Here is a 20,424-nt window from a genome sequence, read left to right as displayed (position 1 = left end):
AAGGATGAGTTAAATATGGTAGAATTTTCTCTTAAGGGTTTTATATGGTATATAATACATAAAGAATCACCTGACAGCTAATTTGATTCTTTATTGGACTTTTAAAAAAAAATAAAATAGTGGATTAGTGATTTAAGTAAAGCCTTTATTTAGAAGTACTAGACTTATTTAAGGATTTTATTTCCTGGTTATTTTGGGTAGAAGCTTGAGGATTCTTGGGTATTGCTCATCTTTTTATTACTGCCAGGAGATATGTCAATTTAAATGATGTCAAGTTTTTTTAAAAAATTATTTACTCTCTAAGTAATTAATACTTAACTAGAAAAGTTAGGTTTTTTAATTATTAATTTTTTCCAAAATAAAAGGAAACATCCCATTCTTGGTGTATGATTGAATAGTTAAAACAACTTCCATAGTAGGAAGGAAAAATATAATCTGCCAGTTTTTAGGCCCAAGTAGATAGAAAATTGGTGTATAATGGTTTTTGCCATAATGGTGTACATTTTATTTTCTTTCTTTTTTTATTTTTATTTATTCATTGCTCATGACAATACAATGATCTTGACATACATTTTATTTTCTCTTAAGAGCATTACAGCATTGTGAAGAACTGATTCAGCAATATAACCGTGCTGAGAACAGTATATGTGTAGCTGATAATAAGCCTCCGCCTCACCAAAATGTAACTAACCACGTTGGCAAAGCAGTGGAGGACTGCATGAGGGCCATCATTGGGGTGTTGCTCAACTTAACTAATGATAATGGTAAGTAATATTTTCTCATTGAAATTTTGTTATTACACAGAAAAAATAAATTGTTACCTTTTGTTATTTCTTTTCTTTTTTATTTGTTTGTTTGTATATGTGTTGTAGTTGGATAAAACACCTTTATTTTATTTATTTATTTATTTATTTATTTATTTATTTATTTATTTATTTAATGTGGTGCTGGGGATTGAACCCAGGGCCTTGAATGTGCTAGGCGAGCTCTCTACCACCGAGCCACAACCCCAGCCCCCAAGTTACTTCTTTTCTTGATGTAGTGAATTTAAAAGTTTTCATAATGTAATTGACTCCAGCAGGTGAAAACTACTTTTAGGAGTTAATACTTTTATTATAATCAACCTAGTAGGTTGGCCTGGAAATATCAACAGTGTATTTCAATTAAGAAATAGCCATGCAATTCTAATATTCATTTTAATAAATGTAGTTATTAGTGTCATCAGGAGGAATCAGTAACACTTTTCCCTATTTCTGTTTCCTTCTTCAGAGTGGGGCAGCACAAAAACAGGAGAACAGGATGGCCTTATAGGCACAGCAATGAACTGCGTGCTTCAGGTTCCAAAGTACCTACCTCAGGAGCAGAGATTTGATATTCGAGTACTGGTGAGTTGAAATGACTGTTTCATTTCATGAGTATTTTTATCTAGTTGATGATGAAAACTTTATCTGAGTTTGGGTTTAAGAATCATTTTTTTTAATACATTGTGAGTTGTTTCAATTAATTTCCAATGAATGCCTTCATATATTTTCCTTTTCTTAGAAAAGACCATGGCAATTAAAAAAAAAAGTGTACAAGCTGAAAATGATGATTAAAAACTCAAGGAATTATTCTTTGGGAAGACTGATATCTTACTTTTTTTTTTTTTTTTTTTTTGCTTTTTTGTAGATAGAAAACAATGATTAAGTTTTTATTTATGATAAAAGTGTGTGGTATATGTTTAAGTTCTCAACTGTGATAATATGCACTTTTAAAATTTTTTGTAGGGCTTGGGTCTACTGATTAATCTAGTGGAGTATAGTGCTCGGAATCGGCACTGTCTTGTCAACATGGAAACATCCTGTTCTTTTGATTCTTCCTTCTGTAGTGGAGAAGGAGATGATAGTTTAAGGATAGCTGGACAAGTTCATGCTGTTCAGGCTTTAGTACAGGTAAGCAATGACTTAAACTGACATCTGCAGTTTTGTTGTATCTATCCAGTTCCTTTGTCAATTTAAACTTTTTAACCCTCCACCCCTTTTTTTCCCCTTTTTTGGTTTAGAACTCCTGAAGCATCTCTTTGCTGTTATGTATAGGGAATATCTTTCAGAGCTGACAAATGCTTAAATATTCATAATTTATAAGATGAAACTTTATTTTAAACCAGATTTTTAACTAGTTAAAAATGTGGTATGATTTCTCTATAGGTCAGTAAGAGGCACACTGGTTTAGCATGTACTCCCACTTCATTCTGCTGGCTTTTCTTAACTTTTAATCACTCTTTAAGGATTATTAGCAAAAAGAGACACTGATAGCAGAAAACCAGTGACAAGGCACATTTGTTTTAGGAATTACAAGTAGAGTATTGATAACATTGAATGTATCCTCAGTTATCCATGTCTAGGACTCTCTTAGGCCCGCTGGACCATAGAAAAAACTGGAAACCCATAGTAGGTCTGGAAAGTGGCAAATGGCTGAGCATGGAAGATAATCAAAAGAGATAGTTTCATTGAGTCACTTAAAGCAGTATTTTCTATTATCTTATCTTATTGTTCTCAATCATGTATAATTGAGTGTTGACCACAGATAAAACATCATCCACAGGCTTTTTTCCTGAAGGACACAGAATACTCAGACTTCAGTGGCATTGAAATTTATCTTTGTTATTTAGAACAAAAGTATATAAAACCAGTGAGAAATTGTCATGTTACTTATCAATAACTGTAATAGTAAATAAATAGTAGTACTAATTACTAATAATCAGTATCATTTAGGGATTTATTTAATGCTTAATTTATGTTACATTTGGTATCTTAAGTTATAGAACCTATTGACACATTTTTCTGCTAAAAGAAGCATTTCTTCCCTTTGTAATTTGTTATGGCTAGGGATGTTGCAGTGTAATTTGTTGTTGTGATTTAAAACTTTACATTTTGAAATAATTTTAGCCTCCTGGGAAATTATATAGTACCAAGAATCCTACATACCCTTTACCCAGATTCTTCTAATGATGACATCTCATATAACTATAGCACAGTATCAAAAACAAGATATTAACATTGGTACATTACTGATAACTAGTCTTCATACCTTATTCAGTGTCACCATTTTTAACCTGCATTCATTTGTGTGTTTAATATCTATTTCTGTGCAATTTATTCCATGTATAAATTTATATTCTCCACCATTACATTAAGGAAACACAGAAGAATTTCCTTGTGCTACCCATCTTACCTACCCTTCTTATCTTCTACCTACCTGTTCTCTTCTACTCTAGTTCCAAGTTTTTCCTTTTTCAGAGTATTACATGAATGGAATCCTCTAGTATGTATAACCTTTTGAGATTGACTTTTTTCACTAAGCACATGTTTTTGAGGTCTATCCATGTTGTTGCACATATCAATAGTTTATTCCTCTTTATAACTAAGTAGTATTCCCCCCATATGATTGTGATTATACCACAGTTTTCTCAGTCATTCTGGTTCCTGCCTTTAAAAGTTAACTTGTGTTCAAATGGAACCAATAGTGAATAATGAATGTCCCCAGCAGTTATTTTTCAAGAAATAGATGATTGATCTGTTTCACTTCCATAGGAGGAGTTAATTGTCAGAAGCCATCCCACACCCCAAGTTATTCTAGAGATAGCTTCAAATTTTTCTTTGGTGTCTGATTCATCTGGGAATGTTTAATACATCCAACCCAGTATTTCTCTTTTGTACTTATCCTTATCATCAGGATATCATTCTGTGTTTTGTCTGGTTTTATTTTGTCTGCTAGGGTTTGTCATTTTTTAAATGCATCCACAAAGTTTTTGTTTTTAGATTGTAATATCTTTGGGATAATGACTAAGATGTAGTAGAAAAATTCATGTTCAGATTCATACCTTTTATATTAACACTGATCTTAATTCAGTTATTTCCAAATTAGGTAGTTCTAGTTACTAACCTGAACTTCCTTCTTTCTAGTTGCTCTCAGCTACTTTAAAAAAACTGATCCATCAACTAATTTTAAAAATACATATTTATACATATTTTTAAAATTCCATTCAGAAAGGTTAAAATGCATTTATCCATTTTCTAAAAAAGTTACCATTTGTAAATTTTGTCTCTGTTTGGAGAAATTAGTTTTTATGTCAAATGTGCAATAATTTCTAAGTAAATAGAATCTTCCTATACACACTTTTTTTTACCTATACTTGTTGTTAAATTTTTTTTATATCAGCACACATATTTATCTCAACCTTTGTAATGAGTGCAGTGCTCTTCAGTAGTTAACCAATTCTCTACCAATACACTTTTGAATGTTTTGGTTTTTTGGTTTTCTTTTGTTACAGAATTAAGTAACACTAAATCTGAAGCCATATTTTCCCTAAGTGTGTGTAGTAATTTTCTGACTTAGAAATTGTTGTGGCAGAGAATGTACATTTAAAATTGATACTCAGCCATCACCAACCATATGCTTCCTTTCACCTTGATTTATACTTGTCACAGCAGTTTAAGTCCTATAAGTCCAGAAACAGTAATGGGCCATCCTTTTAATTTTTCTAAAGGTCTTCCTAACTATTAATTATCCACCTTTTTTGGACTAATAATGGTTCACTTCTTCATGAAGTAATCTATAACTTGATCCTTACCTGAGATATAACTAGAAGTTCTTCATTCCTTTTTCAGATATTTTTTATCTCAGGATTTTTCTTACACTCTCAAGTGCTATATCCATCTTAATTTACTGAATTTATAAAGAAAATCTGGGGGAAATTATATTAACCACTAGAACAAGGGTGTATAATCATATGGCATATAGATTCTACAGAGTTTCTTTGTGTACTCAGAGAGAATGAAGGAAGTTTGCTGAACTGTAACTATTATATGAAGAATTCAGTCTTGACCTTTCAGACTTCCTGATAGAGTCTCAGGGACACCCAGGGATTCTTAGACCAGTTTTGAAAAAAAATTTTTTTTCCCAAGGATATTGTCTTATGCATGCTGTCTTTGAAGTTTATGTTCTCCTCTTCTGAATACTTAGCAGTTTTTGGAGGCCAGCTTGCATTTGATATTTAGGTAGTTTCTCATTAGTAACTTGGACCATTTCCCAAATCATGTCAGCAAGTATATTAGATGGTTTCTGTGTGTTCAGTACTGAAGCAGCATAGGGAAAATAAAGTAAGTGAAGGCAAGGAATTTAGTTAATGTTTCCTTTTGACTATAGGGAACACACAGTATACAAGTAAGCTTTTCCCTGTGTAGGAGGTTATGTTGTTTCTGCCCTAATATTATGAAGTTTTATTCAAGGTTCTTCCTCTTTTTTGTTTGAATTCAAGTTATCCAATTACAAAACATTATGGAGACTTTTATTCTTGCAAACAGTGCCTGTGTCATTAGTAGATTACTTAAATGAATCCCAGCAGCATTTTGTTATTTTGGCTTTCCATGGGTTGTAGAACAAAATCTGTTACTTAAGCTCAATCAAACCCTCTTCTTATTTTTTTTTCTGTTTGTTTTTGATTGTGATGCTGATGACTGAACCAAAGACATTGGGCATGCTAGGCAAACAGTGTCCTAGTGAGCTACATCCCCAGCCCAGACCTCCTTATTTAAGGCAAAATATTGAGTATATAATTATCAGTGATACCTTTTTAATGGTTTTCAAAATAATTTTATCAGCTTTTCCTTGAGCGAGAACGAGCAGCCCAATTGGCAGAAAGTAAAACAGATGAGTTGATCAAAGATGCTCCCACCACTCAGCATGATAAGAGTGGAGAATGGCAAGAAACAAGTGGAGAAATACAGTGGGTATCAACTGAAAAGACTGATGGTGCAGATGAGAAACATAAGAAGGAGGAGGATGATGAAGAACTTGACCTCAATAAAGGTATGTTTATTTTGAGTGGTGTATTCAAACCGACAGTAATGGTTTGAGTTTGCTTTTTTTTTTTTCCTTCAGAATATATTTTAATTCTAGCTATTACTTTAGAGCCTCTCAAGTTCAATCTAAATAAGGTTTGATAGTTCAGTGCTTGATAGTTCTTCCTAGCAATGAGGAAGGTGCATGCCAGTGGCAGACTGACTAATGGGAAAAATATGGTTCCTTCTTGGGCCCTCTCTCCTTTATTCTTTGGTAAAATGTGAACATAATGGTTTTTCCAGTTTTGAATTTTTAGATTCTTTTATCAGCCTCACTTTAAACTTGATCTTTTGTCATAAATTACAGTATTAGTTTTGAAAGAGTAAGTACTACTAGTTCACAAATGCAGTAAGAAATAACACTAGAGGTAATATCTTCACTAATCAAATGTTTATTAGATGTCTACTGTTGTCAGGAATTGTGATCTTGGATTTACCATTCATACAAATTCTGTAGAATAGCAGTTTGTAGTTTCATGTCCGTAAGATTTGAAATTTAATATGTTCAGCTTCACCTGGCTAGGAAGTAGTCTATAGCAATGTCTGATTCTGAGCCTCTTATCTTTTTGTTTCTTTCTGTTTCTTCATGCCATTAGTTCTAATATTGAACAAAGTCTGTTCCTAAGGAACTCAGTTACTAAGTTTTGATGTTTCAATTGGTATAATAATATTTTTGGTTGTTTAGTAGTCTTTTTTTTTTTTTTTTAATGGTAGCTCTATCAAGATATAATTTGTAGCTGGGTGTGGTGGTGCATACCTATAATCTCAGCGGCTTGGGAGGCTGAGACACAAGGTTCGAAAGTTCAAAGCCAGCCTCAGCAACTTAGTGAGTCACTAATCAACTCAAAATAAAATACAAAATAGGGTTGGGGATGTAGCTCAGTGATTCAGTGCCCCTGAGTTTATTTTTCCCAGTACCAAAAAAAAAAAAAAAATAGAGATAATTTATATACTATATAAAGTTACCTCTTTAAAGTAAATAAGCGTTGTAGTTTTTAGTGTATTTACAAAATTGTACCGCTATCTAATTAGGGTTAGGGTTAGAGTTTGCATCAGCTTGAAAGAAACAGCATACCCGCTAGCAGCCACCACCACCATTTTCTCCCCCAATCACTGGTAACCGCTAATCTACTTTCTCTGGATTTTCCTGTGTCCCACATTTCATAGAAAAAGAATCATACATGGGAGGCTGGGGATATAGCTTAGTTGGTAGAGTGCTTGCATCCCATGCACAAGACCTTGGGCTTGATCCCCAGCACCACCATCACCACTAAAAAAAAAAAAAATCTTATAATATATGGCCTTTTGTGACATGCTTCTATGTCTGCAACTGTATGTTATATCATGTATTAATAAGATATTCCTTATTTGTATAGTCAAATGTTTTATTTTTATCGTTGTACCACATATTGTTTATCCATTTTTCTGTTGATAGGTTGTTTTTACCTCTTTTACCCCCCTCTCCCTTTTGTGGTGCTGGAAATTGAACTCAAAGGTAGTCTACTACTGAGCTACAGCCCCAGTCCTATTAAAAAAAAAACAAAAAACAGTGTCTTCAAAGTTGGGATCCTCTTGCCTCATTCCCCATTTGTAGGCATGTGGTAGTGCACACCCGAGATCCCACAATTCTGGAGGCTGAGGTAGGAGGATTGCAAATTTGAGACTAGCCTCAACAACTTAGCGAGATCTTGTCTCAAAAAACAAAACGGTTGGGCATGTAGTTCAGTGGTAAAGTGCCCCTGGGTTCAACCCCCAGTACCTAAGAGTGGAATCCCTCGATTATACATTAACTCTATTTAACATTTTAATGTAATGCTAATCTGTTTCCCAATGTAACTGTACCATTTTACATTCCCATCTGCAGTATATGAGGGTTCCATTTTCTCTGCACCTTTAAAAATTGTCTTTGAAAATATTTAGAGTGTATACCTAGTGATTCCTTGTTGGGGTTTCATTTACAATTCCCTGATATCTAATGATGTGGAACATCTTTTATGTGTTGGCCTTTTGTATGCTCTAGAAATGTCTATTCAGGCTCTCTACCCACTTTTCAATTGTATTGTTTTTTTGTTACTAAGCTGTAAGAATTCTTTATATAGTCTGATAAGAGTTTATGGTTTTAATTCTTATATTTGGGTATCTGCCATTTTGAGTTAATTTTTATTAATTTGGAATATATTATCATTCAACCATTTGTTGATTTTTTTTTTTTTTTTTTTTTTTAAAGAAAAGTAAAAGAATGGTTGGTTTTTGTGGTGTTGTATTATTTGGTACACTGTTAAAACTCTTTTTAAATACCCTCAGCCCTTCAGCATGCTGGCAAACACATGGAGGATTGCATTGTGGCCTCCTACACTGCTCTACTTCTTGGGTGTCTCTGCCAGGAAAGTCCAGTAAGTAAATAGTTAAAGAGATTTTTATCTATCTTTACAAAGATTCAGTATAACAGCTTTATTACCATTGCCTAATTCACTTATTTATTTCTTTAATTTTTTCTCCAGTTACATCTACTTTATTCCAGAAAGGCTTTTAGTTGATTATAGAATTATTTAAACAATTGTATTTCTTCCCTATTGAAGAAAAAAAGCAAGCAAATGTCTATCCTTGCAGTAGTTTTCCTTTATAAATTTCTCAAATAGTTTTCTTTTTTATGTACCCCTGACATCTTTATTTCCTTTCCAAATAAGGTTCGGAGTGAAGTGAATTGTTGATTTTTATGGCTTTATTAGAATGATATGCCTGTCAGAATCAGGCTATTTGAGATCTCAAAAGAGGAGGGCAGATGGGAATAACAAACTAGTCAGAGTGTTTTTAATCTTTAGAAAAAAGAAGCTTTGCATACATGAAAATTAAGATAGCATCTAAGGTTAGAGATTTTTTACATGTTTGTTGTAGTTTTCAAGGTACATTACAAAGTAAGAGTACATTGGATTAACTACTGTCCTTGGTATGTTATGTTGTCCATTGCTGAAAGTGCTCCCCATAGCCATCAGCTGACTGTAGCTAGGGTTATCTAGTTTAACAGTACAATATTCAGCACTAGTAGGTCCCTTCTCCTCTGTTTCTTAAGACAGTTTTCTCACCCTCCCTATCCTCTCTTTACCAAGTAGTCTTTCCCCAATCTTGGCCAGCATTGAGTCCTGCTTTGTCTGAAACAGTCACTGTTCAAGCAGATGGTATTACTGTGAATGAGTTAGATCATCAGAATTTACCTATGAGAAATATGAGTGTCTAGGTACTTCTGTGACTACTTTCGAGCACAAAGTAGATGGTTATTGCTATTGAATAGTCTGCTATGATGGGAAACACAAAGATGTGTAGTAAAGAAAAATAGTATATGAAGGAGATGTCAGAGTCATTGTGAATCTCTTTATAAACTGTGGGGCACAGGTGGATATTCTTAAGTGAAAGTTAAGTTGTAAAGCCAGATTTTAAAGTAAAGGAGGATTTTCTCCTAGGAACAAGGGCATTCAGGAAACAGTAGAGATCTATAGTGAGAGGGTTAGCTTCAAGAGAAAGCAAGGGCCATCTGTATTCTGAAACTTGTTTGAAAATGGAGGTCATCTCTTTTTTGAAAGAGGGTTGGAAGAAAGAATGCAATGATAAAATGATGGTTTCATTTAAGGGGACACTTTGCTGGCTTTTGTGTAATGGTCCATCTATCCACTCTTTTTCTTAATTTTAGCCATTGAATTGTTGCCTTTTTGCACTTTCTGTATATCCACTCATCTGAGTCCTACGTGACTTTCTAATCAGTCTTGCTTGTCTATCTTTTCCATTGTCGATCTAAATGCACACTAGCCAACTCCATGTGGCACCCTCCAGGCACCACTGCTTTCAGTATCCAGACCAGAGTTCTCATCATGGCTTTGGAGTTCCTGCAAGATCTTTATCCCCCTTACCTCTAATCTTGGTTCAGCCTTTTAACTTATTTTGAATGACAAGATTTTGAAAGTAAATGAGGAATACCATACAAAGGAAAGAAGGAAGAGGCGGGTTTCAAATAAAAACAACAAACATAATACTTAAATTAGGGGGATGTAGCACGGTGATAGAAAGCCTGCCTAGCATCTGTGAGGTTCAGTCTCTAGGACTGTGGGAGAGGGGGGAGAGTTTTAGGTATTTGTTTCACATATGCCCTAGTTTCATTTGTATGTAATCATGATTATTAAGGGTTCATTAAATTGTGTTAGTACCATGTGATTTATCTTGGGTTATTTTTTCCCCATGTTAATTCATACTCTTGTTGTAGCTCTCTCATCTCTAAAGAGATTATAAGGTTCTTAAGTCGTTAGCAGTATTGTGAATTCATAGAGTCCTATATATGTGTGTTGCTTTGGAGGATCACTGAGATTAACCCTAAAATCTAGATAATAATACAAAATGTAAAGGAAATCAGATTGCCCAATGTGGAAGTAGAAGAGTTAGAAAATCCTGCCTGTACTCCTCCAAGAAGCCTCCCCGGGTTGGATCTTGGATGAACCCATGGCTCTCTCTAACCCCTCCTTCCCAAACTTGAACACACTGAATGATATGGTGAGCAGAGCACAAAGATAACCAGGCATACAAGGAGACAAGACCACATGAGCAAGAATCATCACAAACAAAAGACAACAGAGAATTATCAGACATTATGGCCTTTGAAAGGTGTTTAAAAAAAAAAAAAACACCTTTAAAAAAAAGAATCACAGGCTTACAGATCCTCGTGGTCCAGCTGATCCTAAAATTCACATGGAGATGGAAGGAACCCCTAATAGCCAAAAGAATCAGGAAAAGAACAAATTTGGAGTCTCAAAGCTCCTGATTCCAAGATATATAGACAGATAGATAGATTATCTTTATTTTATTTATTTGTTTTTCTGTGGTGCTGAGGATCGAACCCAGTGACTCACACATGAGAGGCAAGTGCTCTGCCACCAAGCTACAGCCCCAGCCCCCTGATTCCAAGACTTAATACAAAGCTACGATAATCAAGACTGCGGGACCAACCTTTAGACAAATAGACCAAAAGAATGTAACTTAGAGTTCAGAAATAAACCCACAAGTTTGTGCTCATTTGAAAAAAAAAAAATCCTGCCTGTAGAAAAAGACAGCATACTTATTAGGAAGCTCAGAAGAGTGCACTCAATTTCTGATACCCATCCTTACTGCCAGTTTGAATATGATGCATGGCAGTGCGTCATCTCACTGCCCTTCCAGTTCTCTTGCCTTTCTCCATTCCTGAAATTTGCACACTGCCATCAGAGCTAGCTTCTTGTAGAGAGCACTTGCTGATCATGTAGCCTCCTCTCTTTGAATTCTCCTTGGCTTGCTGTCATTAAGAGAATAATGGCTTTTTTACTGTTAGCAGGCCCCAAGACTGTTTCACCGCTCCCCAACCTAATATACCATAGTTTGGATACTTTTTAAAAAATTTCCCAAATTGTGTATGCTGTATCGTGCATCTTGTTTTTGTGCCTGCTGCCCTTTGTTTATAACAAGTGCTATAACTGTCCTTCCCATTGCCTCAGCCACTATAAATGTTGCATTCTCTGGATTGTTGATAGAGATGGATTAAATTTGGATTAAAGAGGGACTTTCATTCAAAGCATAATAGCTGATAATTTATTCTGTGTTACAGAGGTGTCCTTTTCTACTGAACAGTCCTCCAGAGACACCAGTCACTACAGTGCCCACCACTGTCATGGCTTTTGGTGGGGATGCTTAGTTTGATTGTGGATGGTTGGTACTGCCTACTAACTATATTCATCTGACTGTTGCTTTATAATTTCCTAAGTACCCTGGTGGAGAAATAGAAGAAAATAAAGGGGGATTTCCTTAGAGAGTAAGATGTCGTCTCTCCTTCCTTGCCCCCATCAACTAATGTCAAATTAGAAGCATTCTTTTGCAGCCTCCACCCCCCCACACACACACACCTTTATCTTGTATATCCAGACTTAGGAGGACATGCTTTTGTGGTCTTTATTATAATTGAGTCTTTACTAAAAAAACTTTTCCTTATTCTTTGTGAAGCTTTAAATTAAGCATTTCTAAATGTAATTAAATGAAACAGTGTTAAAGCAGATCATGCAGCATTTTCCTTGTAAAGGTTTGTTTATATATAGCTTGGCTGCTGCTTGTTAATAATAAAGAACACCTTAATCTACTCTCCTGGCATTGACACAGAATCTCTATGTCATATTGTATTTTGGAAAGATCTAATTAATCCCTATTCTGAATAATTCATTTATGCATCATGAGAAATTTTCTTTGATCTTTATTTCATAAACAACTCTATGAGTATATCCTGAAGTATAACCCTCTCCCACCTCATACACACATACTCAGTGGTGCAGTTTGTTATTCCAGGCCTTTTCTCTGTGCATTTACAAAAATAGCTTTGCCCAGAAATGTTTCTTCGTCAACTTTGCCTTTTTCCCTTTCTTTCCCAGGTGGTGGGGATGGGGTGGGGGGGTGGGGTAGGAGGTAGACAAACTCACTAGAACAGAGTGAAGTCACATGTAAGTGAAATAACCAAGGTGTTCCAAGCACCCTGTAGAAGTTTGCAGTATGATGTATGCCATGACCATCAACACATGATAAGGTGTATTTTCATGTTTTCTGCTAGTTGACCGATTTTATTTTCTTAAATCTGTTTCCTCAGATCAATGTAACCACTGTGCGGGAATACCTGCCAGAAGGAGACTTCTCAATAATGACAGAGATGCTCAAAAAATTCCTGAGCTTCATGAATCTTACTGTAAGTTGTTTTATTTAGTCTATGAATTTAAACCTAAGTATAATACATTGACAAACATAAAACTAGTATGGCCATAGTGACTGAAAGAAAAAGCAGATTCTCTTTTAAGTTTAAATAACTGTTTTATTTTTCAAGTTAACAGTTATTATGGCAAAATACTATTTATTATAAAAGCCACAGTTTAATCTCAGTGTACTTTGATTTGTAGTGTTTAGGTTAATAATGTCTTTAGAAGTTAAACTTTGATTTAATATTTTCACAGTTTTGTTAAATATTAACCATTACTTCTTTCCCTCCTCTTTCAGTGTGCTGTTGGAACAACAGGCCAGAAGTCTATCTCTAGAGTGATTGAATATTTGGAACATTGCTAGCTGCTTTACCTTTGCTTCAGGTGCTCGGTAATGCTGGAGCTATCCTTAGACAAAGAAAAGTCATGAAAGAAGTCCTTGAAGATATATCAAGAACATTCATCAGTATCATTCATGTTTGGATTTTTAAGACCGTCTGATTTCTTCGTCATGCATTCTGCATTTGCTAAATGACAGTTACTACATCAATCTGCAACTATCAAAAATGAGGGAAAAGGTTCAGGCTGTTAACAATTCCATGCAGTATTTAAAAACACTTATTTGGCAGAGTTTATATCCTCCCCTTTTTTTCTTGCTCTATTCTGGGCAAGTTTTAAGGGGAAAATTTGTGCTGCTGTTAGTGCAACTGCTGTGTATGTTGAGCCACTGTTGTCATGCCAGCCAGGTGCAAAGGCAGCTTAGCTACTGAGGTATCGAATGTTCTGAGGACATTCTAGACAACAGCTTAGTTCCTTTTTCAGGCTCATTTGCTTTTGCTTTTTTGTTGAATGATTCCAATCGTAAATAAAGCTTTTAATAATTTTGTGAATTTTTTTGTTGTTGTTCCCTGAACTACTGTCTATATTTAAAATTAGATGGAATCCAAAGATACAAGGGATAATAGTATATTTTTTTATTCTTGATTAGGTTTGGGTGTTGGACTATTTTTCACTTTTGAGACCATAACCATATTCAATATCATACCATAATGTGTCATAGCTATAGATGCAAGAAAACAACAGTTTGAGGGAATATTATATTGATGTGCCCTGTTAAATGATTAAGCAAAGTAGACAAACCCAGGGTAGTTTACACTTAATGCTAGGGAGGCTCTTGAAACATCATTTTGAGGGAAGCTCTCTGGATATATTTTCTAATATTCAGTACAGTAAATATAAGGAAGCTAAAACACCAATGTTGAATTCATGTTTCCAGATAACGTGTATATTCTTCTATAGAGTGACAGGATCAATTACATAAGCGCAAAGCCTTAAAATTGCTGGTTTAGAGAAGACCCTTTTTCCATCCAGATTCTTTGTTCATAGAACAGTTGTCATTTGGAAAACAGTTGTGGAACACAGAGAGCATGTTTTATAGATTTGATTTTACAACATTGCAAATTTTTCTCGTATTGTTCAAACCACCGATTATACTTTTTTTTTTTTTAATTGGGCCTGAAGACAGGCTTTTTCAGAGATCAATTTCATTAATACTTTTAGTTACCTTTCAGGTACTGGTAGTTAAATCATGTTTCTTTATTGGATTTGTAAAACTTGAAGCCATAAAAATATTGGTTTGGTGTGTATTGGGGAAAATAACTAGAAGTCTAACTTTTACCCATTTAGACTTTGTTATTTCCTTGTATAAAGTGACAAACCGGGGCTCTTGTATCAGTGCCAGCTGTAATGTTTTTTAATGCAGTGGCTGCCTTCTATTGTCTTCCTATTTTTGATAATGCAGATTGTTGGGAAATCTATAAGGAAGTAACTCATTCCAGGCAAATTTTCTTCCTGCTACCCCAAACCCCCCCCTTACCCCATCACCTTTTAAGAACATAGTAAGTATGCCAGTGTAACATGGGAAAGATTAAGATTGTATTTGCCCTGAATATAAAAGCTAGCTTAGCAAACTGTTGAAAACATTGGTAAATTATACCCATAAAATTAAATTAGTTATAGATATATTTTGTTTAATTATTTTTTAATAAATTGATATTTATTAATCATTGGATTTAGAGAAAACAGATTTTTTGGTAAAACTGACTTGTGGCAGATGGTAAGGGATATTATAAAATATTTGGGTGAGATCAATCAGGGTGAACTACATTTTTCTGTTACACTGGTAATCATTTGGGAATTGGTTTACCTCAGTGTTTAACAGGTTTTTGTTTTGTTTTGTTTTTTAAATAATAACTAATTGTCAAGCACTGATAGAGATGCAGATTTTGGTTGGGGGTGGGGGTGAGGGAAGATACCACCTCACCAGCTGCAGTGCATTTGTGTGTTTTTAACCCTCAGAGAACTCTGCATTTTAGGGTACTTGAGGCTGACTTGCAAATTAACTAAAGTTTTAAAGTAACCTTTTTTTCCATTGTAAATATTTCTGTAAATACTACCAATTGGAAATTAGAACAGTAGAGTACTTTTCTGAATCCAATCCTATTTTTATTTTATACAGTATTTCTCAGCTGTGATCTTTGGAGCAAAAAGCCAACGGCAGGAAAAAATAGTTTGTACCAGTTTCATGAAGTATGTCTTTGGGTTTTTGTAAATAATTTTAACTCAAATAAAATTGCTACTTTCAATACACATGTTGTCTTTAACATAAGTCTATTGGCCTATTTTGGAGAAAGTAGTCTCAAACTTGATATGGCCAGCTCTAATGGCCAACAAAGTGTGCCACTTGAGTGAATTTCCGCTTTAAATGTACAGTTTAACCCATTTTTTGTTGAGTAAATATTTTATTATGTACTTGTAAATACTCATCTGAATAGAATGCGAACTTTTAACAACCTAGGCTGGTTATGGATGGTGCTTTTCTGGTTGTCTGGTTAGGCCTTTAGCACATTTATTATGTTATTTTTTAAATCTTTTGCCTCACCAAATATGAGCCAGTTTGCTTTGGAGGTTTTATAGCTGCTTCTAATTTTTTTCAGCTTTCCTACTTGTCAGCCAGCAGTCCTCCTGCATTTACAGATAGATTCCTTGACACCTTTTCTTACTAGTTTTAACCACATAAGTAGATGGAAGCTCCTAGGAAAGTCCTTTCAATCTATTCTCCCACTTAGATAAAATCACAACGTGTAAGTGTGGTTTAATTATACAGGCAGTGGATACAGAAAGACCTAAATCATGCACAGATTTTGACTATGCCCTGATACTTGTTACATTTTTTTAATATATTTTTTAGTTATAGATGGATGCAATATCTTTATTTTGTTTATTCCATTTTTATGTGGTGCTGAGGATCGAACCCAGTTCAAATCTTTTTTTAATTGTAGATGGACACAATACTTTTTATTTTTTTAATGTGGTGCTGAGGATTGAACTCAGTGCTTCATACATGCTAGGCAAGTGCTCTACCACTGAGCTACATACAACTCCAGCCTTCAAATTTTTCATACATTAGAAGAATGTATCAAAAGAGGTTTGTATGACTGACTGTTAATTGCCCCTGATATTGCATATATAGATGGGTAACATATCTCTGGACAAAGAATTTAATAACTACAATTGTTTGGTCAAACCTCTCTCCCTATCTAATGTGTGTGTGGTTTTAATATTCAAAATTCAATGTACTGGCTTAAGCAAAAATAAGAAAACATTTGTATACTACCTAGTTTTCGTTCATGAACCTGTCTGTTCAGAATTGTATTACAGACTATGGACAAATGGAATCACTCTGTAACAAGACTCATTGATTTTAGTGTATAGTACACAAAGTAGGTTGTGATAAAGGTACATATAATAATCCCTAGAGCAACCAGTAAAAAGTAAAGCAGAGATAATCTAGAACTACTACAGGAATCAAAATGAAACACTGAAAGTATTTGACTAGCCAAAGGTGAGCAAAGAAGGAGTAACAATAATAAAAGTAGGAAGCAAATAACATTTTTTGCTTATTTATATTTATTTTGCTTTCTCTTGAAAAAGAAACCAAAGATGTCCATTAAATAGAATTATACCAATAATTATATTAAATGTGAGCACACATTGTCAAACTGAACAACCAGGATGACACACTAAGTTAAAATAAAAGGATATCACATAAGTAAAAGGGAAAGACCATGCAAAAAATTAATGCCATGGGTGGGGTTGGTTATTAACAGACAAAGTAGACATTAAGACAAGGGAATGTTACCAAGTCTGAAAGAGCCTATCATGATGATGGCAGGTGGTATCTATCAGAAATGACATCTATGCATCTAATTCCTAACTGGAATTTTTGTGATATTTGTGGGAATCTAAAAATATAAGGGGAGGGCTGGGATTGTGGCTCAGCAGTGGAGCACTCACCTAGCGTGTGAGGCCCTCAGCACCACATAAAAAAATATAGGTATTAAAATGTTTTAAAAAGTTAACAAATAGTATCAATCGTAGTTGGGTATTTTAATGCCACCTCAGGCATTAGGATATGGTTCTATTAGTACATTTTAATATATAGAAGAGTCTCTTTTTGGCATATTTTGTATACATAAATAACACTTTGATCGTATTCATCCCCCATTACACTCTCCCACATCCCCTTTCTTCCTCTTCTGTAGTCTCCCTCCTACTTTTAATTTGCGTTTTTTTCCCATCCCCTAAATACCACATATGAGGGGAAATGTGATACCTGTTAGTTTCTGAGTCTGGTTTATTTCTTTTAATAATCTTCAGTTCCATCCATTTTCCTGTAAATGAGATGATTTGGTCCTTTAAGGCTGAATAATATTCCACTGTGTATATCACATTTTGTTAATCCATTCATCCGTTACTTGTACTAGTGGCTGATTGCATAACTTGGCTATTGGGAATTGTGCCTTCATAAACATGGGTATGCAAGTATCTCTATGGTATAGTATCTTAATGGGATCTATTTTTATTATTTTTCTATTTTTACAGTGCTGGGGATTAAATCCAGGGAAAACTTTACCACTGGGCTGCATTTCCAACCCTTGTTATTTTTTATTTTGTGACAGGGTCCTCAGCCTCGCAAGTCATTGAGATTACAGACATATGCTTATGTGTCCAGCTGTGTTTTTTAGACAGGGCCTCACTAAATTGCCCATGCTGGCCCCAAACTTAGAATCTTTTTGGCCTCATATTTCCTAGTCTCTAGGATTGCAGGTGTATGCTACCATGTCCAGTTTATTGGGATGTATATTTTTTTAAAGAGTAAAGATCAGAATGACGGTGTCAGCTACCTTAACCTAATTGACATTTATAGAACATTACACTGAACATGTCTTTTGAATGTACATGAAATTTTCACCAAGATAGACCCCATGTCAATGTATTTCAGATTGTTGAAATTTTATCAAGGAGATATACCTGTAATCAGAAATCAATAACAATATCTAGAAAGCAACTTTCAGATATTAAAAGTAACTTATGATTCAATAAGAAAATAGAGATTAGAATGTACTTTTATCTGAAGGACAATAAAATAAAACATCAAAGTTTGTGGGATGCATCTAAGGCAGTGTTTAGAATTAAGGCTTAAAATTAATTTTTCTTAATTTGTAACTAAAGAAGGTAGAAAGAATGATTAAATCCAAAATAAGCTTAAGGGGGAAAAATAAGAGTAGAAAGTAAATAAAACCCAAGAAATTCTACCAAAAAAAGTTAATTCTTCAAAAAAGTCAATAAAGTTGATAAATCCTTAGTAAGACTAATCAAGAAAAAAAATTACAATGTCAGGAATTAAAGATGAAATAAACTACAGATCTTACCTTGAAAAGGTAATATAAAAACAAGTCAATCTATTTTATAATTTAACAAATTTCTTGAAAGTCAAAAGTGATAAGTAGGAACCCTGATTATTCCAATATCTATAAAAGTTAATTGAATTTAGTGGGGAGTGGCGGGGCATACCTATAATTCCAGCATTTTGGGAGGCTGAGACAGGAGGATCATAAATTCAAAACCAGCCTCAGCAATTTAGCAAGGCCCTAAGCAACTTAGCGAGACCCTGTCTCAAAATGTTAGAAAAAGAAGGTGGGGATGATGGGGGTATGTCTCAGTGGTTAAAGCGCCCCTGGGTATCCCCCCAAAAAATTTTTTTAATGAATTGAATTTATTCTTAAATATCTTTCTACAAATAAAAGTCCTGACCAAGGAGACATTTCTGCTTCATTATATAAAACATTTAAGAAAGAATATCAATTCTACAGAGACTTAGCAAAGAAGGTAATACTTTTCAGTCAACATGAGGCTTACTTATATGTATCTAACACAAAAGGCAAAAAGATCACAAATGGGGAAAAAAGCCCTACAGATCAATATTTTATGTAGGTGCAAATAACCTAATCAAATAAGGAACATTTAAAAATCATATTTGGGTTGGGGTTGTAGCTCAGTGGTAGGTAAGAGTGCTTGCCTAGCATGTGTGAGGCACTGGGTTCAATCCTCAGCATCACACAAAAATAGAGTTATTGTGTCCATCTACAACTAAAAAAAAAAAAAAAAAGATACAATGTTGTTTAAAAAAAAAAAAAAGGCATATACTCAGGGTGAGTCATGAATTGACTCCTAAGATTAAGAACACAGGCAAGGCTATACTTGGGTTGTGGCTCAGTGGTAGAGTGCTTGTCTCGCATGCATGGAGCACTAGGTTCCATATCCTCAGCACCACATAAGTAAATAAATAAAATAAAGGTATTGTGTCCATCTACAACTAAAATTTTTTTAAAAAAATTATGGTTTAAAAAAGAAAAAAGGAACAGGCAGGGAAACGTGCTTAGTGGCACATGTCTATAATCCCAGTGACTTGGGAAGCTGAGGCAGGATGATGTCAATTTCAAAGCCAGCCTCAGCAATTTAGCAAGGTCCTAAGCAACTCAGCGAGACCATCTTTAATAAAACATAAAAAAGGCCTGGGGATGTGGCTTGGTGGTTGATTGCTCCTGAGTTCAGTACCTGGTACTAAAAAAACCAGGGATGTCCAATGTCAATAATTCTGTTTGTTTTATAGTAGAATTGAAGATCTGATTCTAAAATTCACAAGGAAATGCAAAGGACCTAAAGTAGTCAAAATAATCTTGAAGGATAACAGCTGGAGGACAGCTATTGAACTTTAGGCTTCATTATAAAACCACAGTAGCCAACACCATATGATACTGGCATAAGATCAATACAAGGAAGGCAGCCTAGAAATAGGCTGGTGTGTATACAGTCAACTGATTTTTGGCAGACACCAAAAAGTTCAATGCAGAAATGAGAGTATTTAACAAATAATTCTGAAACAAATGAATATCCATGTTAAAAAATACCCATGTTAACAGATAAAACTATAAAGCATTTAGAAGAAAGAATGAGTAATGTCCAATTCATGAATAATATCTTCATGAATTGGAAAGATTCTTTTAGATAGGATACAGAAATTAATAACCATTAAAGAAAAACAAGATTTATTAGGCTTTACCCAAAACTTATGTTCTTCAAGCCTTGGACTGGGAAAACAGTATTCACATGTTAAAAATTATGGATGGATTTGTCTCTAAAATAAAGAATTACATCTCAATTTTTTTTAAAAGTTCTTTTAATTTTCAGGGATTTCAGTCATGGAATCTTTTTTTACCTTTATTTCACTTTTTTATTTTATTTTTTTTAATACTTATTTTTTAGTTTTTTCGGTGGACACAACATCTTTGTTTGTATGTGGTGCTGAGGATAGAACCCGGGCTGCACGCATGCCAGGAGAGCACACTACCGCTTGAGCCACATCCCCAGCTCACACTTTTTTATTTTTATGT

The 20,424-nt window shown here is 34.4% G+C and overlaps 1 protein-coding gene across 3 annotated transcripts in view; it reads left to right on the top strand.

The window, feature by feature from the left end:
- Positions 1-15,277, top strand: part of Wapl (WAPL cohesin release factor) — a 76,379-nt gene extending 61,102 nt beyond the window's left edge. For all 3 annotated transcript variants that reach the window (XM_046449999.2, XM_046449997.2, XM_046449996.2), the window contains 7 exons: positions 589-764; positions 1,270-1,385; positions 1,767-1,931; positions 5,643-5,850; positions 8,187-8,275; positions 12,526-12,621; positions 12,927-15,277. In XM_046449999.2, coding sequence (XP_046305955.1) covers positions 589-764; positions 1,270-1,385; positions 1,767-1,931; positions 5,643-5,850; positions 8,187-8,275; positions 12,526-12,621; positions 12,927-12,992 — 916 coding nt within the window. In that variant the 3' untranslated portion in view covers positions 12,993-15,277. The remainder of the gene's footprint in view (positions 1-588; positions 765-1,269; positions 1,386-1,766; positions 1,932-5,642; positions 5,851-8,186; positions 8,276-12,525; positions 12,622-12,926) is intronic.
- Positions 15,278-20,424: the final 5,147 nt, after the last annotated feature.

Source organism: Marmota monax, unplaced genomic scaffold (assembly GCF_021218885.2).
Source record: "Marmota monax isolate L192 unplaced genomic scaffold, Marmota_monax_Labrador192_F-V1.1 WCK01_AAM20220418_F8-fsc00004, whole genome shotgun sequence".
Lineage (NCBI taxonomy): Eukaryota > Metazoa > Chordata > Mammalia > Rodentia > Sciuridae > Marmota > Marmota monax.
Note: the sequence above shows the minus strand (reverse complement) of the source record. Positions and strands in the feature narration are given on the sequence as shown.